This window comes from Falco punctatus (genome assembly GCF_963210335.1).
Source record: "Falco punctatus genome assembly, chromosome: 10".
NCBI lineage: Eukaryota > Metazoa > Chordata > Aves > Falconiformes > Falconidae > Falco > Falco punctatus.
The window spans coordinates 18,835,834-18,852,569 of NC_137590.1; the positions used below are offsets into that span (position 1 = coordinate 18,835,834).

The following is a 16,736-nucleotide window of genomic DNA, read 5'->3' on the forward strand; positions in this document are numbered from 1 at the left end:
TAAAGGATGCACATAAAGCATCCATATGTGTGCGCACCTAAACCACTGTATAGCTCTTCTCATCTCACCTGTGCCCTCTCCCACCAAGCACATGGGCTTTCAGAGTCCAGGCACGGCGGATAAAGCTTCCCCTCCCTGCCATAACGCACGCACACATTCCAGTGCAGATGAGCCGTGAAAGCAGTTGCCCTGGTCGATTAGCTTTGGCACTGATATTTGGAGCAAGTGGCATGCAGCAAGCAGAGGCTTTTATTAACTTCTTGTTGACAAGAAGCCATGTCACAAAGAAGCTCTTATTACTGCTAAAGCCGTAGAATATCCATTTGGTGTGCCTCCTCGGCCCTTGAAGCACTCCTGTCTGCCCTCCTGAACGCTCCAGTATGTTTGTAAATAACCTAATACTGCCTCTTACCCTATGGACAAGGCTTTGCTGCAGAGGAAAACGCACTCGCTCTCCAAACACAGCTACAAACACACGCCACAACAGTTCTCACAAACTGCCCTGAATCCCAGCGTGCAGAGGTTGTAGTGACAATTTGATGGCAGATCAAATCTCTGCCAACCACTCAGCCTTTGTCCCTTAAGCCTCAGACTATCGCCTGAGCAGTAACGGAAGACACTGCCCCCCTGAACCCAGGCTTCACTCACCTTATAGGACCACATCCGAAGTTTATGGTCCTGGCAGAGCGCAAAGAGAAAGGCATCGTGATCTAGGCAGTGAACAGAGAGGCTGATAGGCAGGTCCGATGGGCCACAGTCACCTCTGAAAATACAGAGCTTATTTCAACAGCTTAAAAGAAAATCAAGGCTAGCACATAAATCCATGGCACAGGGTTTCTATCACACTGTGTCTAAAACCAAATAAATCAGTGGTGTGAGACCAGGAGGAGAGTGCAGCGTTTCAGGACTGTGTTGGTCAGCATCCGAGGTGCAGAGGAGCCCACCACACCGGTAACAGCCAGTTTTTCACCTGCTTTGGCAGAGCCAAAACACAACCCTGGCTTCCCCAGCCCCAGCCTAGCACTTGCAGAATGCGGGCGAAGGACATGGAGGGAGGTAAGGATCCGACCAGCCCCAAGCACTGCACCACTGATGGTCAAAAGTCATTCATGGCACCAGGAGACCCGCTCCCGTTTCCGAGTCACAGTCCCTAGAATTTGTTTGTGCTGTCGGAGACATCATAACAATTACAATCCAACACTGAGCCCAGCTTGCACACAGAGCATCCGTGTCACCCACACGTAACCTCTGCCGGTCAGGAACCAGCCTGACATTTCAGAACAAGGGCAAGAACATACAACTGTTGTAATCCTTAATCTGCGCTGGCTGCAAGCCATATCCTGGGCAAATCCTTAGAGGCCAATTACTAGATATAACATGTTCAGAGACACAGACATACAGAATCAGCAGGACCCCATTAAGATGAAGTAATCCAGCATTCAAGTCCCAACTTCCGTACTGCGATAGCTCCTGTGACCCAGTTAACTTTTTTTGGCAGAGTATTTATAGATGCTGACTTGCCTGCCTTTGAGTTCAGCTAGAAACTCTAGGTGAGGGAATCAAAAAAGACAAAATTATTTCCACTTATTCATCACCAGACACTAACCTGATGGCAGTTGGCATCCAACCAGTAAGGAAACGCTGCACCACCGAGCTCTGTTTTAATTCCACAACCGAAACTGTTCCTTTCAAAATAAAAGTGGTATTAAGAAACATGTTGAGTACCCGTTAACAAAATATTCACTGCCACCAGCAAGGGGCTTCACAGGCATGATGTAGGAAAGCTTTTGCTTGTATGTATGTGGAGAAATATGTTAAGACAGGTAAAAAATCAAAATCAACAGAAGTTCAAAGCTGGGAGTGGGGATGCTACACTGAGCAGTGTTTCACAGAGGCGGATGCGAGGAGGCAGCCTGTTCCCGCTCCTTACCAGGTGCATCGTGAGGAGGCAGCTTAAGGACGAAGATCCCTCCTGAAGCAGAGGGCAGAGCGAAGAGAGCCTCCCCCTCACTGCTAAGCCACGCCGCTGAGGCGACAGAATTAGATGCCAGGCCTGGCACGCTGGGAATCACATAGTAATTGGAAGGATCTCTGAAGTTGATTTTGCTGATATCTGTAAACACGGACTGCATTTGGCTCTCTGTTATCAGGTCCTGGAGGGAAACGGCAGAGTACAAATCCTGAGCACACATACACAAGGCACAGAGAAAACAACCAGACACCTGTGGAATGGCAATGGCCACACTGCTACTTGATAACAAGGATTTTTTTCTGTTAAGGACTTTCATCACTACCACTCCTGTTTCCTTTACTGTTAACCCTTTACAAGCAGATATGCAAGGGATTTCAAAACCTGCCATTTTCTAGCAGAATACTTGCTCGCTCTCTCCCTCATACACTATAATGCTCTCAAAGGAGCTCTGCAGTCCATCAGCTGCTTTGAGACAGCTCAGAGCAAAATGCTGGTAATGAGTTCCGCGAAAAACAGCTCTGCAGTAGCACAGCATCATCCCTTGGCAAAGCTGTCTGGAACTCTAAAAGCAAGAGATAAGCTCTCCAAGCGAGGGAAGGCACCTGACAAGACATACCAGAAGCAGACACGAGAGAAAAAGTCACAGCAAACAGGTAAATGTGATGTAAATTTTGCATAAGATCCATCTTCCACATGAGATAAAATATCCTATACCTTGCTATGTACAGAGGGCAAGTTACAAACACAGCCAGGCTTTCCTCTGAAGCACTCAGTTGCTACCTTCAAAGTGTAATTTGTCCCCATTGTCACAAGGCTGGGCCCCCAGGACCTCCAGCAGAGTCACCTCCAACCTCTGAGCCTCATTTCAGGTTATGTCACCAAGTTTCAACAAAATTAGAGCCCTAATCACCAATCTGAAACACTCAGCTCTGGGGCAAACGCTGTGAATCTGATGCCTACAGCCTCTGCCTCCCCAGCATGTGGTCTGAGTACATTCAGTCCCAAACAAAGCCAGAGATTTCCAGCTTGCTTTTCTTATTTGACTCTTTTCCCCAGCAGTTTTCACTTCCACTACCCCATGCGGATGAACACACCTGCTCTATCTGGCCAAGAATCAGAGGCCTTGGGAGTTCAGCAGTTTATAACATCTACAAAGAAATTTAACTAGAAAAGTTTGGAGAGTAACTAAAGCAGAGAGTTTCCACACAGCTCAAGAGAGCCTGATATGCTCCAGCTTTGTGCCTCTGGACACACAGGAGGGTTCCAGTCCAGGGTACAAATCCCCACCACAGAGCTATGAATCGGATCAGTCGTGATGGACTGATCCAGCTGGCAGGTAACTGTCATCAGCTGCAGGCCTCAGCAGAGCACAGGAGAATAAGTGCAGCAAAAACTCGGGGGTCAAGACAAAGATGGTCATATAAGTGAAGGAAAGAGGAAGGAGAAGAAAATAAACCCAGACCCAGCAATGCCAAGGCAGTCCCTCACCACCTCCTCCAAGCAGTGTGATGCCCAGCTGGGCACCAAGCAACGGTCGCCTGCCCCAATTCCCTCCCCTCCGTGTCGCTGAACACTATCATGTATGGCACAGGGACCATCTCCTTGGCCAGGGTGGGCTGTGCCCCTTCCCAGCCTCCTGCCCACCCCCAGCCAGCTCATTTTGGGGGGCAGCATGAGAATCAGATGAGCTGACAATGCCATGCACGCACTGCTTGGTGACAGCTCAAGCAGTGGTGTGTCCCCAACTCTGCTGCGGTGACAAATCCACCACACAGTGCCATGTGAGCTGCTGCAAAGAAAACCAACTCCATTCTGATCAAAACCAGTATACAGTCTGCTCAGTAGGGAAAAAAATCCAGCCCAATTGGAAAGGGCTCAGGAAACACCGAGCTTCATACCTATCAGCAGCTCACCTCCAGCATTTCTACAGCCAGCCCACACGTGATGGGCACAACTGTGGTGACAGGGTTTATGTGAAGCCCTGCAAGAAGACAGTGTTGGGGTTTAATCCTGCTGGGCAGCAAAGCAGCACACAGCCACATGCTCACTCCCCCCACAAGTGGGATGGGGGAAGAGGAATGGAAGAATAAAAGTGAGAAAACTTGAAGGTCAAAGTAAAAAAACCAAAATAATCACTTAATAAGTGAAGGACAAGGAGAAGACAGAAGAAAACAAAACCAGGGACACAAAGGCTAGATAGACCAACACCCAGCCCGCTCCCCAGCAAAAGGTGGCTAACTCCCCTGAAACCCTCTTTTCCCTTTTATTGCTGAGAATGATATTATTCAGCAAGCAACATCCCTTTGGTTAGTTCAAGTCATCTGCCCAGTTGTGCCCCCTCCCAAACCACTGCACACCCCCAAATCTATTCACATGGGGGGCAGAGTGAGAAACAGAAGGCCTTGAAGGCTGCTTTCAGCAAAAGCTAAATTACTAGCGCATTATCAACACTCTTTTGGTCACAAATTCAAAACCTGGCACCACACAAGCTACTACAGTGAAAATTAACTCCATCATCGCCAAAATTAACTATGTCATGACCAAAATAATTGTCACAGCCAAAAGTGATATGGGTGGGAAGCAGTACTTTGTGCTGAGAAGCACGCCAAGGCTTTTGCTATTTCGAAATGCACTTGGCTCTGCTGAGGGCTCCTGAGGGGCAGGACCAAGGCAGGTGGCTGACAGAGGCAGGAGGCAGGCAGCAGGCCACGCCAGTACTCACGCTGCGGTACATGCGGGCAGGATGCGGCAGGAGCAGGCGATGCACCGTCTGCCCGGTGATCAGCAGGATGACCAAGTGGCTCTGCACCTCGCAGAGGTGCACACCGCCCGGCAGAAACGGGCAGCCCTGGATGCGGAGGCGTACGGCATTGTGTAGCAAGTTAACGTCCAGAGATTCTTCCACCAGCTCCACCGTGTCTCCCGATGTGGTCCTGAGGGAAGAGACCGGGGAAGGCGTGAGGACGGCGGGCACGGGTGGAGGGAGAGGTGGGCCCCAGCAGGAGGGGAGTGAAGCCGGCACAAAGAGAAGGGCCCCAGCCGGGCCCGGGGCCAGGCCCAGCCGCGGAAGGGGCGGGGGCCGGGGCAGGCCTGGGGCCGGGCCTGGGGCTGAGCCTGCCCCCGGGCCCGTACTCACCACCGCACGAAGCGGTTCCTGGTGGCGGCGGCGAGCTGCGCGCTCTCCTGGTAGCAGAAACCACCCGCGCTGTCCCCATAGCGACCAGCTGGGAGCGGAAGCGTCCCCGGGGGACTAAAAGCCACCTCCTGAGGCCGCCGCGGTGGACCCCGAGCCGCCGCGCTCAGCTCCAAGCAGCTCCGTTCCGTCAAGCCCGCCGCCATCTTGCCGCCTGCCTTCCCGCCTCGGCCGCACGGGGCATCACGGGAAGGGAGGCGCGGGGGGTGCCGGGGAGGGGCGGGGCGTGCTGCTGCGCCCCCTGGTGGGCGGGCGGGGGGGCAGCACGGGGGGTCTGGGGACAGGGGGTCTGGGGAAGGGGGCTTTGGGGAGAGGGTTTGCAGAGGAGGTTTGTGGAAGAAAGATCTGGGGGGCGAGGGGAAAGGGAGGTGGTCCAAGGATGGGGTGTGTGGAGGGGATATGGGGTGTCTCGGGGATGGGGTATGGGGAGGGGATATAGGGGGTGGGCCTGGGGAGGGGGGGGGAGAGGGGCATCTCCAGGGCACCGGATCTGGGTTCGGGAGGCCGGAGCAGCCCCCCCCCCCGCCCCCCCCCCTCCCCCAGCTGCCGCCGGCGCGGCATGTCAGGCACGCAGGGCCAGGCTGCTGGCAGAGCACGTGCTGGTGTCCCAGCGAGGGCGGTGGGGACCCCTCTGCCCCCCCAGCCCGGCCATGCCGGCACGGTGCGCACGGTGCCCCCCGATGCCATGTGGTGCCGGGGGCCCGGCCGGGCACGCCGTGCTGGCCCCAAACAATCCTGCCTTTGAGCGGGAGCCCTGCTCCGGCAGCACGAGGCCGCGGCAGGACAGCCCCATGCTGGCAGTGGGTGCCATGGGGCGCTGGGGTGCTGCGCCTGGGCCGGGGGCTCTGCCTACCCCCTGCTCCATCGCGGGGGTTGGAGCACCCTGGGTGCTGCAGCACCCCCGGGAGCTGGTGCTGGTGGCACAGCGGTGCCGTGCCGTGCTGAGCTGGGCCACGCTGGGAAGGGCAGGGATGGGTGTCCCAGGTGCATCCCCCTGCCCCTGGCACCTGCGCTGCCCTGGCCCCAAGGGGGTCCCGCTGGTGGTGCCCCACATCTGCCTCATGGCTGGCAGCACCTGCGTGCCCTGTCCCTTGGTGACCATGTCCCCCTGGACTGGGGTCCCATGGGGTGGCCCAGTGGGCATGGGGTCCCCCCACACTGCGCCTCGGTGCGTGCAGGGACATTGCCAGGATCCGGCTGGGACTGTGCTGGGACCATACCAGGACTCTACTGGGATGATGCCTGGACGGTGCTGGGATAATACCAGGACAGTACTGGGACTGTATGGGAACCATACTGGTGCTGTGCTGGGACCATACCAGGACTCTACTGGGATGATGCCTGGACTGTGCTGGGATAATACCAGGACAGTGCCGGGACTGTATGGGAACCATACTGGTGCTGTGCTGGGACCATACCAGGACTCTACTGGGATGATGCCTGGACTGTGCTGGGATAATACCAGGACAGTACCGGGACTGTATGGGAACCATACTGGGACTGTGCTGGGATCATGCCTGGACTGTACCGGGACTGTACTGAGGCTGTACCGGGCCTGTACTGGGACCGTGCCTGGACAGTACGGGACCGTACAGGAACCAGACCGGGACTGTCCGCCGGGCGGGCGGCGGGCGGGGCGGGGGTGATGCCGGGGCCGGAGCCGCCGCCGGGCCGGGCGGGGCGGGCGCAGTCCCCGCCCCCGGGGCGCTCCCGCCGCTTCCTGCGGGCACGGCCGGGCCGGGGCGGCGGCGCGCGGTGAGTGCGGCCCGGGGCAGCGGGGGGGCGGCCGGGGGGGCGGGGGCTGCCGAGCCCCGGGGGTCCCAGTGGAGCGGGAGCCGCGGGTGCCCGGCACCGGGGGTCCCGGTGGAGCGGGAGGTGTCGGTCCCCGGGGGTGCCCGGCACCGGGGGTCCTGGTGGGGTGGGAGCCGGGGGTCCCGGCGGAGCAGGCGCTGTGGATCATGGGGGTGCCGCGGGTCCCGGTGGAGCAGGAGCCATGGATCCCGGTGGGGCAGGAGCCGTGGATCCTGGTGGGGCAGAAGCTGTGGATCCCGGTGGGGCAGGAATCACTGCATCCCAGTGGGGCAGGAGCCGTGGGTCTCAGTGGAGCAGGAGCCGTGGGTCTCTGGGACAGGGAGCCACGGGGCCTGGAGTGCCCAGTGCTGTGGGTGCCAGTGGGACAGGGAGCCGTGGGTCCCAGGGTGCCCAGCAGTGTGGGTGCCGGTGGGGCTGGCACCATGTGTCTCGGTGGGGTGGGAGCTCTGGGTGCCCACGGGGTGGGAGCTCTGGGTGCTGGGGTGCCCACAGCCGTGGGTCCCAGTGGGGCAGGAGCTGTGGGTGCTGGAGGGGCCATAGGGGTGGAGGGCCCTGGTGAGCCATGGGGCAGGGCTGTGGGTGCCCAGGGAGGGCAGGGGACCGGGGGTCTTGGGAGACACCCGGTACAGGCAGCCATGGGGCTGGGGAGGACCCCAGGCCCAGCTGAGGGGTGCAGGGCACGATGGTGACCCCTGTGCGTGCACCGGCAGCTAGGACGGGGGTACCACACCGGGACCCCGAGTCGCATGTGGAGCGGGGTGCCTTGCACCCCTCCGGTGGGATTAGGTGGCTGCTGGCCACACGGGACGCCATGGGCGCGGGACACTAAGAGGCTTTGGCAGCCCTGCGGGGTTGATGCCACCGTGTTCTGGGCACTCTGCACCGCGGGCTCGGGCTCCAGTCCCACCCAGGCATGGCGTCACAGCTGCCGTGGTGTGTGGGGGTCTCACTGCTGTGGCATGGGGACCCCTGTCGTGCCGCACCGCCTGCGGCACCGCGATGCTGCGGGCAGGAGTGCCAGCACCCAGGCTGTGCCTGCCGGGCACCAGCGGTGCCAGCCGGGGCCAGGAGCGACGGCCGCGCCGAGCCATGGCAGCTGGGCTGGAGCCGGCAGCGACCTTCCCCGCTCCCAAGGCCGCTGCGATCCTGGAAAATGCCTGGAAATGGTGAACCGCCTTCCCTTATATGGCTCCGCCAGGCTGGCCTCCTCCAGCCCTGCTCGGCCGGCTGCCCGACCCTGCACCCCCGGCCTGCCCACCCTCGTCTCCCGGCGTGCCGTGCCGTGCCGTGCTGTGCCGTGCCGTGCCAGGGCCCTGGGAAAGCACCGTGGGCTAAGCCTCACGCCCCGGCTCCTGCGCAGGAATGTGCAACAGGGCCGGCAATCCCGCGGCGGGGAGAAAACCTCACCCCGCGAGCACCGGCACCGGCGGCTCGGCACAGCACCGGCCCCTGCTGCAGTTTCCCCTGCTGGGGAGTTTTGGGGTCCCCCCATGCTGGGGCCAGCCGGCAGCCTCCTGGTGTCCTTCCTCGCCTGTGCTGCCAGCAGCACCCGTGGGCCACATACAGCTCGGCACCCCGGGGGTCCCTCCTGTCCCCAGCAGCAGGGCTAGGGGTGCCCCGGGGTTCTGGCAGCCCCCGGGGTTGGGGGCAGCATCCTGTCCCGGCAGGGGTGAAGGTCAAGGCTAATCCCCCTCCCCCCCCCCCCGGAGAAGGCGGCAAGTGGGAGCCGGGGGGGCTCTGGCTAGCAGCATGCCCACCGCGGCGGTGCTGGGGGGTAAGAGGATAAAGCCCCCAGCCGGGTGGGCCAGCGGTGGCCCAGGCGAGTGGCCACGGTCCCTGTGACGTGGGGCCGGCACAGTAATCCCGGCGCGCTGAGCGGATTAGGGTGGCCGGGGGCGGCCTGCGGGGACGAGCCGAGGTGGCCGCAAATCCCTGGCCAGGCATCACGTGGGGGAGCCAGCGCGGGCACTGGGCCACCGTCCCCCCGTAGCAGGCGTGGGGTAGCCGTGCCCTGTGTGCCCCCCACGGTGCCACCCGGGTGTCCCCTCTTGTCCCCTGGAAAGGACATGGGTGGGGGCAGGGATCGGACCCTGCCGGGTGTGGATGCTGGGGGTCTGCTGGCTTCGGTGGCCCCGGCAGGATGGGCTGTCCATGGGGCTTGGTGCCCCCCACCCAGTGCCAGGGTGTCCATGGGGCTGGGTCTCCCCTGGCCAACATGACCATGGGGCCAGGGCAAGGCTGAAGGATTCGGGGTCTGGGGGGGCTGCTCCCCAAATCAATCAGAGCCGGGATGCCGAGGGGGTGCCCCATGGCAGAGCCAGCTGTGCCAGCAACAGGGATGCCTGGGCTGCGGCACAGTCTGGGGATGTGGGGCTGGGGGCGGCACCATGGTGGGTATTTGGGGGGCTCCTGGCTTGCATGGGAAAGCTGTGGGGAGGGCGGCGGCGGGATCGCAGCCATGCGGCATGGCGGGTGCAGGGAGGAGCCGGCGGGAACCGGCCTGACCGGTTCAATACTGGCACCCCCCCGGTGGTGCCGGGGGGCTCGGGCAGCCCCGCCGCCGGCACGTGGCCGGGCTGAAGGTCACTGTCCCTGGGGCCACCCACCTGCTGGGGTGAGCGGGCTCAGTGCCCTGCTGCAAACTGTCCCTCTGCCAAACAGCGCAGCGGTGAGCCCTTGCCGCTCTGGCACGCTTTGCTGCTGGCGGCTGGTTTTTGGGTGCCCCAACTGGATCGGTGGCACCGCACGGTTTCGGTGGCACAGGAGGATCCTGGTGCCGTAGGGGAGTAGCCGGCGGCACCGGTGGTCCGGAAGGGCGGGCCAGCGCTCTGCTCACCGGGAAGGTGTCCCACAGGCGTGGCAGTGACGCACAGCGGGGTGCCAGCGGGTGGGGGCTCGGCATGGCGATGGCGTTGGTCCCACTGGGGAGCCTCTTCCTCCTGGAGCATGGTCTCTGGCTCCTGGAGTGCATCACCTGGCTCTGGGGCAAGGGAGGGGGTGAACCCCTAATTCTCAGGGCCCTAGCGGGTGGGAGGCCTTGTTGGGCTGTGCCAGGATCCGGCCAGGCTGTATCCTGCCTCAGCTGTTCCGTAGCCGGGGATTTTTGGGGTTGAGAGGTGCTGGCACCACCCTGGCCTGAAGTGTTTGGCCATCAGGTCAACCTCGGGGGCTCTTTGCAGGGGGGTCTCCACACCCCCCTAACCATGCTGCTCTCCCCCCTCCCAGACCCGCCCTGCGCCCCGCCAGTGCTGAGGGATGCCGGCATGCCGGTGCCCGCCTGCCTGCAGCACCCTGCCCTGAGCCCGGTGCTGGAGCCCGGCCACGCCATGGAGGAGCCGGCTGGCGGCGGGGCCGAGCCGTGGGCTGAGGGGCTGTGCAACAGCAACAACAACGCTTCCCCCGGGGGGTGGCCGGGTGGCCGTGGCGGGCACCCCCTGGCACCTTTTGGTGGCCCCGGGGCCGAGCCCAGCTACCTGGGGCGGGTGGTGCTGGAGATTGTGGAGTCGGAGCGCACCTACGCCCGTGACCTGCGCAGCATCGTGGAGGTGAGTGCTGGGGAGGGACACGGGACACCCCTCAGATGGGGTTTGGGGGTGGCCTGGCTGGTTGCACCAGTGCTGCCACCACCCATGGGTGCCCGGCAGGGTTACCTGGGCAAGATTATCGATGCGGAGGAGCCAGTGCTGCGGCCGGAGCAGGTCAGCGCGCTTTTCGGCAACATCGAGGACATTTACGAGCTCAGCAGGTGGGTGCTCCCTGTGCCGCGGGTGGGGGGGGCACAGCCAGTCCCACAGCTGGGGGGGCTGTTGTCATCCCATCCCCTCTGTCCCCCCTAGCACCCTGCTGCAAAACCTGGAGAGCTGCGCCAATGACCCCGTGGCCGTGGCTGTCTGCTTTGTCACCCGGGTAAGGGTGGGCATGGTGGGGGGCACTGGCGGGGGGCACAGGGCCATGCCAGGCTCTCACCGTGCTCCCCCTGCCCGCAGAGCCAGGAGTTTGCCATCTACACCCAGTACTGCAACAACTACCCCAGGTGAGTTGGGGGGGGCCTGGCTGGGCAGGGGGCTGGGCAGGGGGCTGATCCTGCTCCCTGCCCGCAGCTCGGTGGCAGCGCTGGCTGAGTGCATGAGGAGCAAGCCCCAGGCCCGGTTCCTCCGTGAGTGCCAGGAGCGGCTGCGGCACGCGCTGCCCCTTGGTGCCTACCTGCTCAAGCCCGTCCAGAGGATCCTCAAGTACCACCTGCTGCTCCAGGTGAGCCGGCATGTGGCGCGGCATGGGCACCCGGCAGGTGTCTGGTGTGGTGTGAGTGCCTGGTGTGGCACGGGGACATGGCATGGCATGGGCACCCGGCAGGGTACCGGTGCCTGGTGTGGTGTGAGTGCCTGGTGTGGCACGGGGACATGGCATGGCATGAGCACCCAGCAGGGTACCGGCGCCTGGTGTGCGGTGGGTGCATGGCATGGCATATGGCACAGTCTGGGTGCCTGGTCTGGCATGGGCACCTGGCAGGGCATAGGTGCCTGGCACAGGCCAGGTGTGTGGCGTGGCATGGGGAAGTGGCAGAGCAGGAGTTCCTGGCACAGTTTAGGCAGCTGATGTGGCACAGGCGCTTGGCACAGCTTGGTTCCCCAGCACAGCATGTTCCCTGGCAAAGTCCAGGTACCTGGCACAGCACGTTTCCCTGGCACAGCCTGGTCCCCTGGCATGGCACAGCACCCTTCTCTGGCACAGCCTGGTTCCCCAGCGTGGCGTGGGTGCTTGGCATGGCACATTTCCCTGGCACAGCCTGGTTCCCTGGCATGGCATGGGCACCCAGCATGGCACATTTCCCTGGCACAGCGCACACACCTGGCATGGCACGGGCACCTGGCACAGCCTAGCCCCCTGGTATGGCACACCACCACATCTCCCCCGATGCCGCGTCCTTTGCTGGCAGGAGATCGCCAAGCACTTTGAGCACAAGTCAGGGGACGACTACGAGGTGGTGCTGGAGGCCATTGACACCATGACCTGTGTCGCCTGGTACATCAACGACATGAAGCGCAAGCACGAACACGCCATCCGCCAGCAGGTGGGCACCAGCAGTGTTGTGGGCGGCACTGGATGGGCACCACCGTGGTGGTGGGTGTCCTGATGCACCCATCCCGGGGCACTCACGCAGGAGATCCAGTCGCTTCTGCTAGGCTGGAAGGGACCGGACCTGACCAGCTATGGGGAGCTGGTGCTGGAGGGCACCTTTCGGGTGCAGCGGGTGCGCCACGAGCGCGCCGTCTTCCTCTTCGACAAGACCCTCCTCATCACCAAGCGCCGTGGTGACCACTATGTCTACAAGAGCCACATCCCGGTGGGTGCTGGGCATGGAGGGGACCAGGGTGGGTGCTGGGGATGGGGGAGTCTGATGGGTGCCAGGGATGGGGGGGACCAGGGTGAGTGCTAGGATGGGGGTCCGGAGTGTGTTGGGGATGGAGGGGACCAGGGTGCGTGCAAGGAATGGGGAGCTCGGTGGGTGCTGGGGATGGGGTGGACCAGGGTGGGTGCTAAGGATGATGAGCCAAATAGGTGTCAGAATGGGTGTCCAGGGTGTGCTGGGGATGGGGGAGACTGCAGTGTGCTGGGGAGGGATGGGGACCCTGGCGGGTGCTGGGGATGGGGGGGTACCAGGGTGGGTGCTGGGAAGGGGTCTGGGGGGTGCTGGGGATGGAGGGCTGATGGCCTCTGCCTTCAGTGCTCCTCGCTGATGCTGATCGAGAGCACACGGGACTCGCTTTGCTTCAGCCTGGCTCACTACAAGCATGGCAAGCAGCAGCACAGCCTGCAGGTAGGGGGGCACAGGGTGGGGGTCACCCTGGGGAACCCCTGCCCAACCCCACCACCCTCCCTGTCCTGCCCCAGGCCAAAAGTGTGGAGGAGAAACGCGTGTGGACTCATCACATCAAGCGGCTCATCCTGGAGAACCATCACGCCATCATCCCCCAGAAGGTGAGGGCAGAGCGGGATGGGTGCTGTGCTGGCACCAGGGCCCCCCCAGCATAGCAAGGAGGGGGCAGCTGCACCCCAGCTTCACCCCCTGTTTCTCTCCGTCCTCCTTCCCCCCCAGGCTAAGGAAGCCATCCTGGAGATGGACTTGTTCTGTGAGTGCCACTGCCGCCCCACGGTCCCCTCCCTGCCCTCGCCTGTCCCCCCCAGCCCTCAGCATCACTCCTTGTCCCCTCAGACCCCCCGCGCCTGCCCCGCTGCAGCCCCGAGCACCTGAAGAAGAGCTGGTCCTGCCAGCCCCTGGCTGACCCCGCTGCTGAGCTGCGCCAGGGCCGCCGGCAGTCCGGTGAGAGCCGCACGTCCCCAGCGTCCCCACCACCGCTGCCGACCCTGCCCCGGGGTGACACCATGGCTGAGTCGCACCAATGCCCGTCGGGGTGGTGGGCACTGGGTGCTTGTGCTGATGGGTGTCCCTGTGCCCGCAGAGCCCTTCCAGCACCGGGACCGTGCGGAGACACTGCCAGACCGGCTGCACGGGCACACGGGGCGCAGGCAGTCAGGTGCAGATGCATGCAGGGAGTGAGGACCCCAGCCAGGGTGGGGAGGCTGGGGATACTGGTGGGGTTGGGGATAGGTGGGCTGGGAGACACGAGTGATGGGTGGGCTGGGGGACGCTACCATCACCTGATTTGGATGCCCAACTTCTCCCTGCAGAGCCTGCCAAAGAGATCCTGCGGCAGCTGGGTGAGCAAGGTGAGCTGGCACGGCTGCTGGCACCGGTGGGGTGGGCAGAGGAGGTCCGAGGGCTGGGGGAGGCACTCTGGGGTGCCGCTGCCCCCCCAACCTCTACTTTTCTCTCTTTTTTCTGCTTTTCTGGCAGGGCTGAAGGTAATGCTGGGGCACAGGGTGGGTTGGGGTGCCCGGGGCCCCCTAGCCCTGGCACGCTACTTGCCAGGAGTAGAGAGAACAGGACCCTGAGCCTGACACTCACCCCCGAGTAGCACGCTGACAGCGACGGGGCTCTCCTGGAGGCGGGGGAGCCCCCCCAGCACCCCAGAGCCTGGGCAGTGACTGAAGGTGTGGTGGAGGAGGAAGAGGAGGAGGAAGACGAAGAAAAGGCTTTAGACAAGGAGTGCCAGGAGGAGCTGCCTGGCGCTGTGGACCTGCCAGAGCCCCAGGAGGAGCAGGTACCCACCCCAGCCCCCCAAACCCCACAGAGGGTACCTACTGCGTAGTGCTACCCTGGGCACCTCCCATCACTCCTGGGGCACCCAGCATCATTCCTAGGGTACCTCATGTTGCTTGCAGGGTACCCTGTTACTTCTGGGGCACCCCATGTCACTCCCAGGGCACCCAGCATCATTTCTGGGCACCCCATGTTACTCGGAGGGGAGGCTGCATCACTTCTGGGGCACCCCCATATTGCTCCCAAAACACCCTGCATCACTCCTGGGGTACCCCATGTTGCTCCTGGGAACGCTGTGGTGTCCTCAGCCATGAGTTTGGCTGGGGCTTACCTCCGGCAGCGGTCCTGCTTCGAGCAGCTGGGTGCCCCCCCAGCCCATGACACCCCCCGCTTGCTCTTGCCCAGGCTGGGGGGCACCCACTGGCGCTGGAGGGACCCAAGCGGCCAAGCAGCTGGGGGCCAGGGAGCTGCGAGAAGGTCAGTGCAGCCCTGCAGCTCCTGCCGGGGAGTCCCGAGGGACCCAGCACCCACCTGCCTGCCCCTCCGCAGGCCAGCAGCACCGGGGAGCACCCCGAGGGACCAGGGGCACCTGAAGCCCCCTCCTCGGCGGGGACCCCGGCACCGGTGCTGCCTGGCGGGGAGCGGGAGCCGGAGCGTGCTGCAGAGGATTTGCAGGGGCTGAGCAGTGAGGAGGAGGAGGAGGAGGAGGAAGAAGGAGCTGCCAGCAGCATCCTGCCCCCCTCGGTGCTGGACCAGGCCAGCGTCATCGCGGAGCGCTTCGGTGGTGGCGGCAGCTTCTCCCGCCGCAGCAGCCTGGCGCTGGAGGGGCGGCCGGCCAGCCGCAGCGGCAGCGCGCTCAGCCTGGATGGTGCCCCCCCACTCGAGGCCGGGGAGCCCGGGGGGTCCCGCAGCACCGTCCCTTCACCCGAGCCCCTGGCCGGAGCCCGTCGGGAGTCACTACTCTCCAGCCGGGACCGCCTGCTCCTTGACAAGATTAAGAGCTACTACGGGCACGCCGAGCACCAGGACGCCAGCTTCAGCGTGCGCCGCCGCGAGAGCCTCTCCTTCATCCCCAAGGGACTGGTGCGAAGCTCCATCTGCCGCCTCAACGGCCTCCCCCGGCCCCCGGCAGCCTCTGAGCCCCCCACCCAGCCAGCGCCAGAGGGGCCCGAGGCATCGCCAGAAGAGCTGTGCCAGGAGAACGGGCTGCAGCCCCTTGAGCCGCAGCCCCCCGAGCCGCTGCTCATCCTGGAGGAGGACGACCTGGGCGCCGGGGGTGAGGGGCTGCCGGCTGGGCCACCGCCGAGGCTGCTGCTGACCCCCCCGCACCCTGGCACCAAGGTGTACCAGCTGGCACGGCAGTACAGCCTCCGCATCAAGAGCCGCCGTGCCGGTGCCCGATGCCCCCTGGCACAGCCAGAGGAGGGGGACCTGTGCACCGGCACCCCCTCAGTGGTTGTGCCACGCCATGGGGGGCTGGCGGTGGCCCCCTCCCCGGGTGTCCCCCGCAGTCCCTCCAGCCCTGGCAATACCGAGCCCTTCACCTGGCCTGATGTGCGGGAGCTTCGTGCCCGTTTTGGTGCCCCACGGCCCCCACCGGTGAGCCGCAGCCGCTCGGCACCTGACGGGCCGTGCCGGGGCGGCCGGCCAGCCGAGAAGGAGCGAGGCAGCGGCCGGAGCCGGAGCGCCGAGGCAGGCGGGGGTCCCAGCACCCCTGAGCCAGCGCCGGCACGGCACAGCAGTGACGGGGCGCTGTGGGTGGCAGCGGAGGCTCCCCTGGGTCCCGGGCAGCGGGTGCTGGTGCTGGAGCAGCTGCCGGCGCCTGTTGAGCCCCCCACCTACGTGCAGATCCGCTCGCCCACCACCCGGGAGAAGATCTGCTTGAAGGCGGTGGTGGAGCGCTGCAAAGCCTACCAGGCCTCTGAGGAGTACCGGCGGCGCTGCCCCGAGCCCCTCGACACCCCTGAGCCCCCCCGCCACGGCCTCGTCAGGGACCTGCGGCAGAAATTTCAGACCCTTGATGCCGCCAGCTAGGTGGGTGACGGGGAGAAGGGGTGTCCCACAGACCCCCAGAAGAAAGAGCACCCTGTGGACCAACCTACCTGGAAGAAGGGGCACCCGTGGACCCCCAGCTCACTTGAGAGGAGGAGCACCCTGGGGACCTCCAACCTACCTGGAAGAAGGGGCATCCCATAGTCCCCCAGCTCGCCTAGAAGCAGAGGCACCCATGGACCCCCAGCTCACTCAGAAGGAGCGCCTTGTAGACTTCCAACCTACCTGGAAAAAGGGGCACCCTATGGACCCCCAGCCTGCCCAGGAGAAGGAGCACCCTTGGGACCTTCAACCCGCCCAGGAGCAGGGGCACCCCATGGACCTCCAGCTCACCTGGGAGAAGGAGCACCCTGGGGACCCTCAACCTGCCCCAGAGCAGGGGCACCCCATGGATCCCCCAGCTCTCTCAGGAGGAGCAGCACCCTGGGGACCTCCAACCTACCTGGAAGAAGGGCCACCCCATGCCCCTCCAGCTCACCTAGGAACAGGGGCACCCCATGGCCCACCAGCCCACAGGAGAAGGGCCACCCCATGAACCTCCAATG

The 16,736-nt window shown here is 63.4% G+C and overlaps 2 protein-coding genes across 3 annotated transcripts in view; one reads left to right on the plus strand and one right to left on the minus strand.

The window, feature by feature from the left end:
* The window catches only part of NUP160 (nucleoporin 160), a 28,760-nt gene extending 23,395 nt beyond the window's left edge, over positions 1-5,365 (minus strand). The window contains exons 1-5 of one of the 2 annotated variants that reach the window (XM_080405741.1): positions 5,109-5,365; positions 4,695-4,905; positions 1,931-2,153; positions 1,607-1,685; positions 649-763 (exon numbers count right to left, since the gene is read on the minus strand). In XM_080405741.1, the coding sequence (XP_080261867.1) occupies positions 649-763; positions 1,607-1,685; positions 1,931-2,153; positions 4,695-4,905; positions 5,109-5,311 (831 nt within the window). In that variant the 5' untranslated portion in view covers positions 5,312-5,365. The remainder of the gene's footprint in view (positions 1-648; positions 764-1,606; positions 1,686-1,930; positions 2,154-4,694; positions 4,906-5,108) is intronic. The other variant, XM_080405742.1, reaches the window with a different exon arrangement.
* A 1,583-nt stretch (positions 5,366-6,948) lies between these two features.
* On the plus strand, positions 6,949-16,658 carry PLEKHG3 (pleckstrin homology and RhoGEF domain containing G3). The gene is given in 17 exon segments (XM_080405743.1): positions 6,949-10,522; positions 10,622-10,722; positions 10,814-10,883; positions 10,964-11,010; positions 11,078-11,228; positions 11,914-12,048; positions 12,139-12,321; positions 12,703-12,795; positions 12,870-12,956; positions 13,075-13,108; positions 13,192-13,299; positions 13,439-13,513; positions 13,668-13,698; positions 13,700-13,706; positions 13,955-14,140; positions 14,545-14,616; positions 14,689-16,658. Coding segments are annotated over 17 exon segments (3,207 nt in total). The 5' UTR covers positions 6,949-10,180; the 3' UTR covers positions 16,174-16,658.
* The last annotated feature ends 78 nt before the right edge of the window (positions 16,659-16,736 follow it).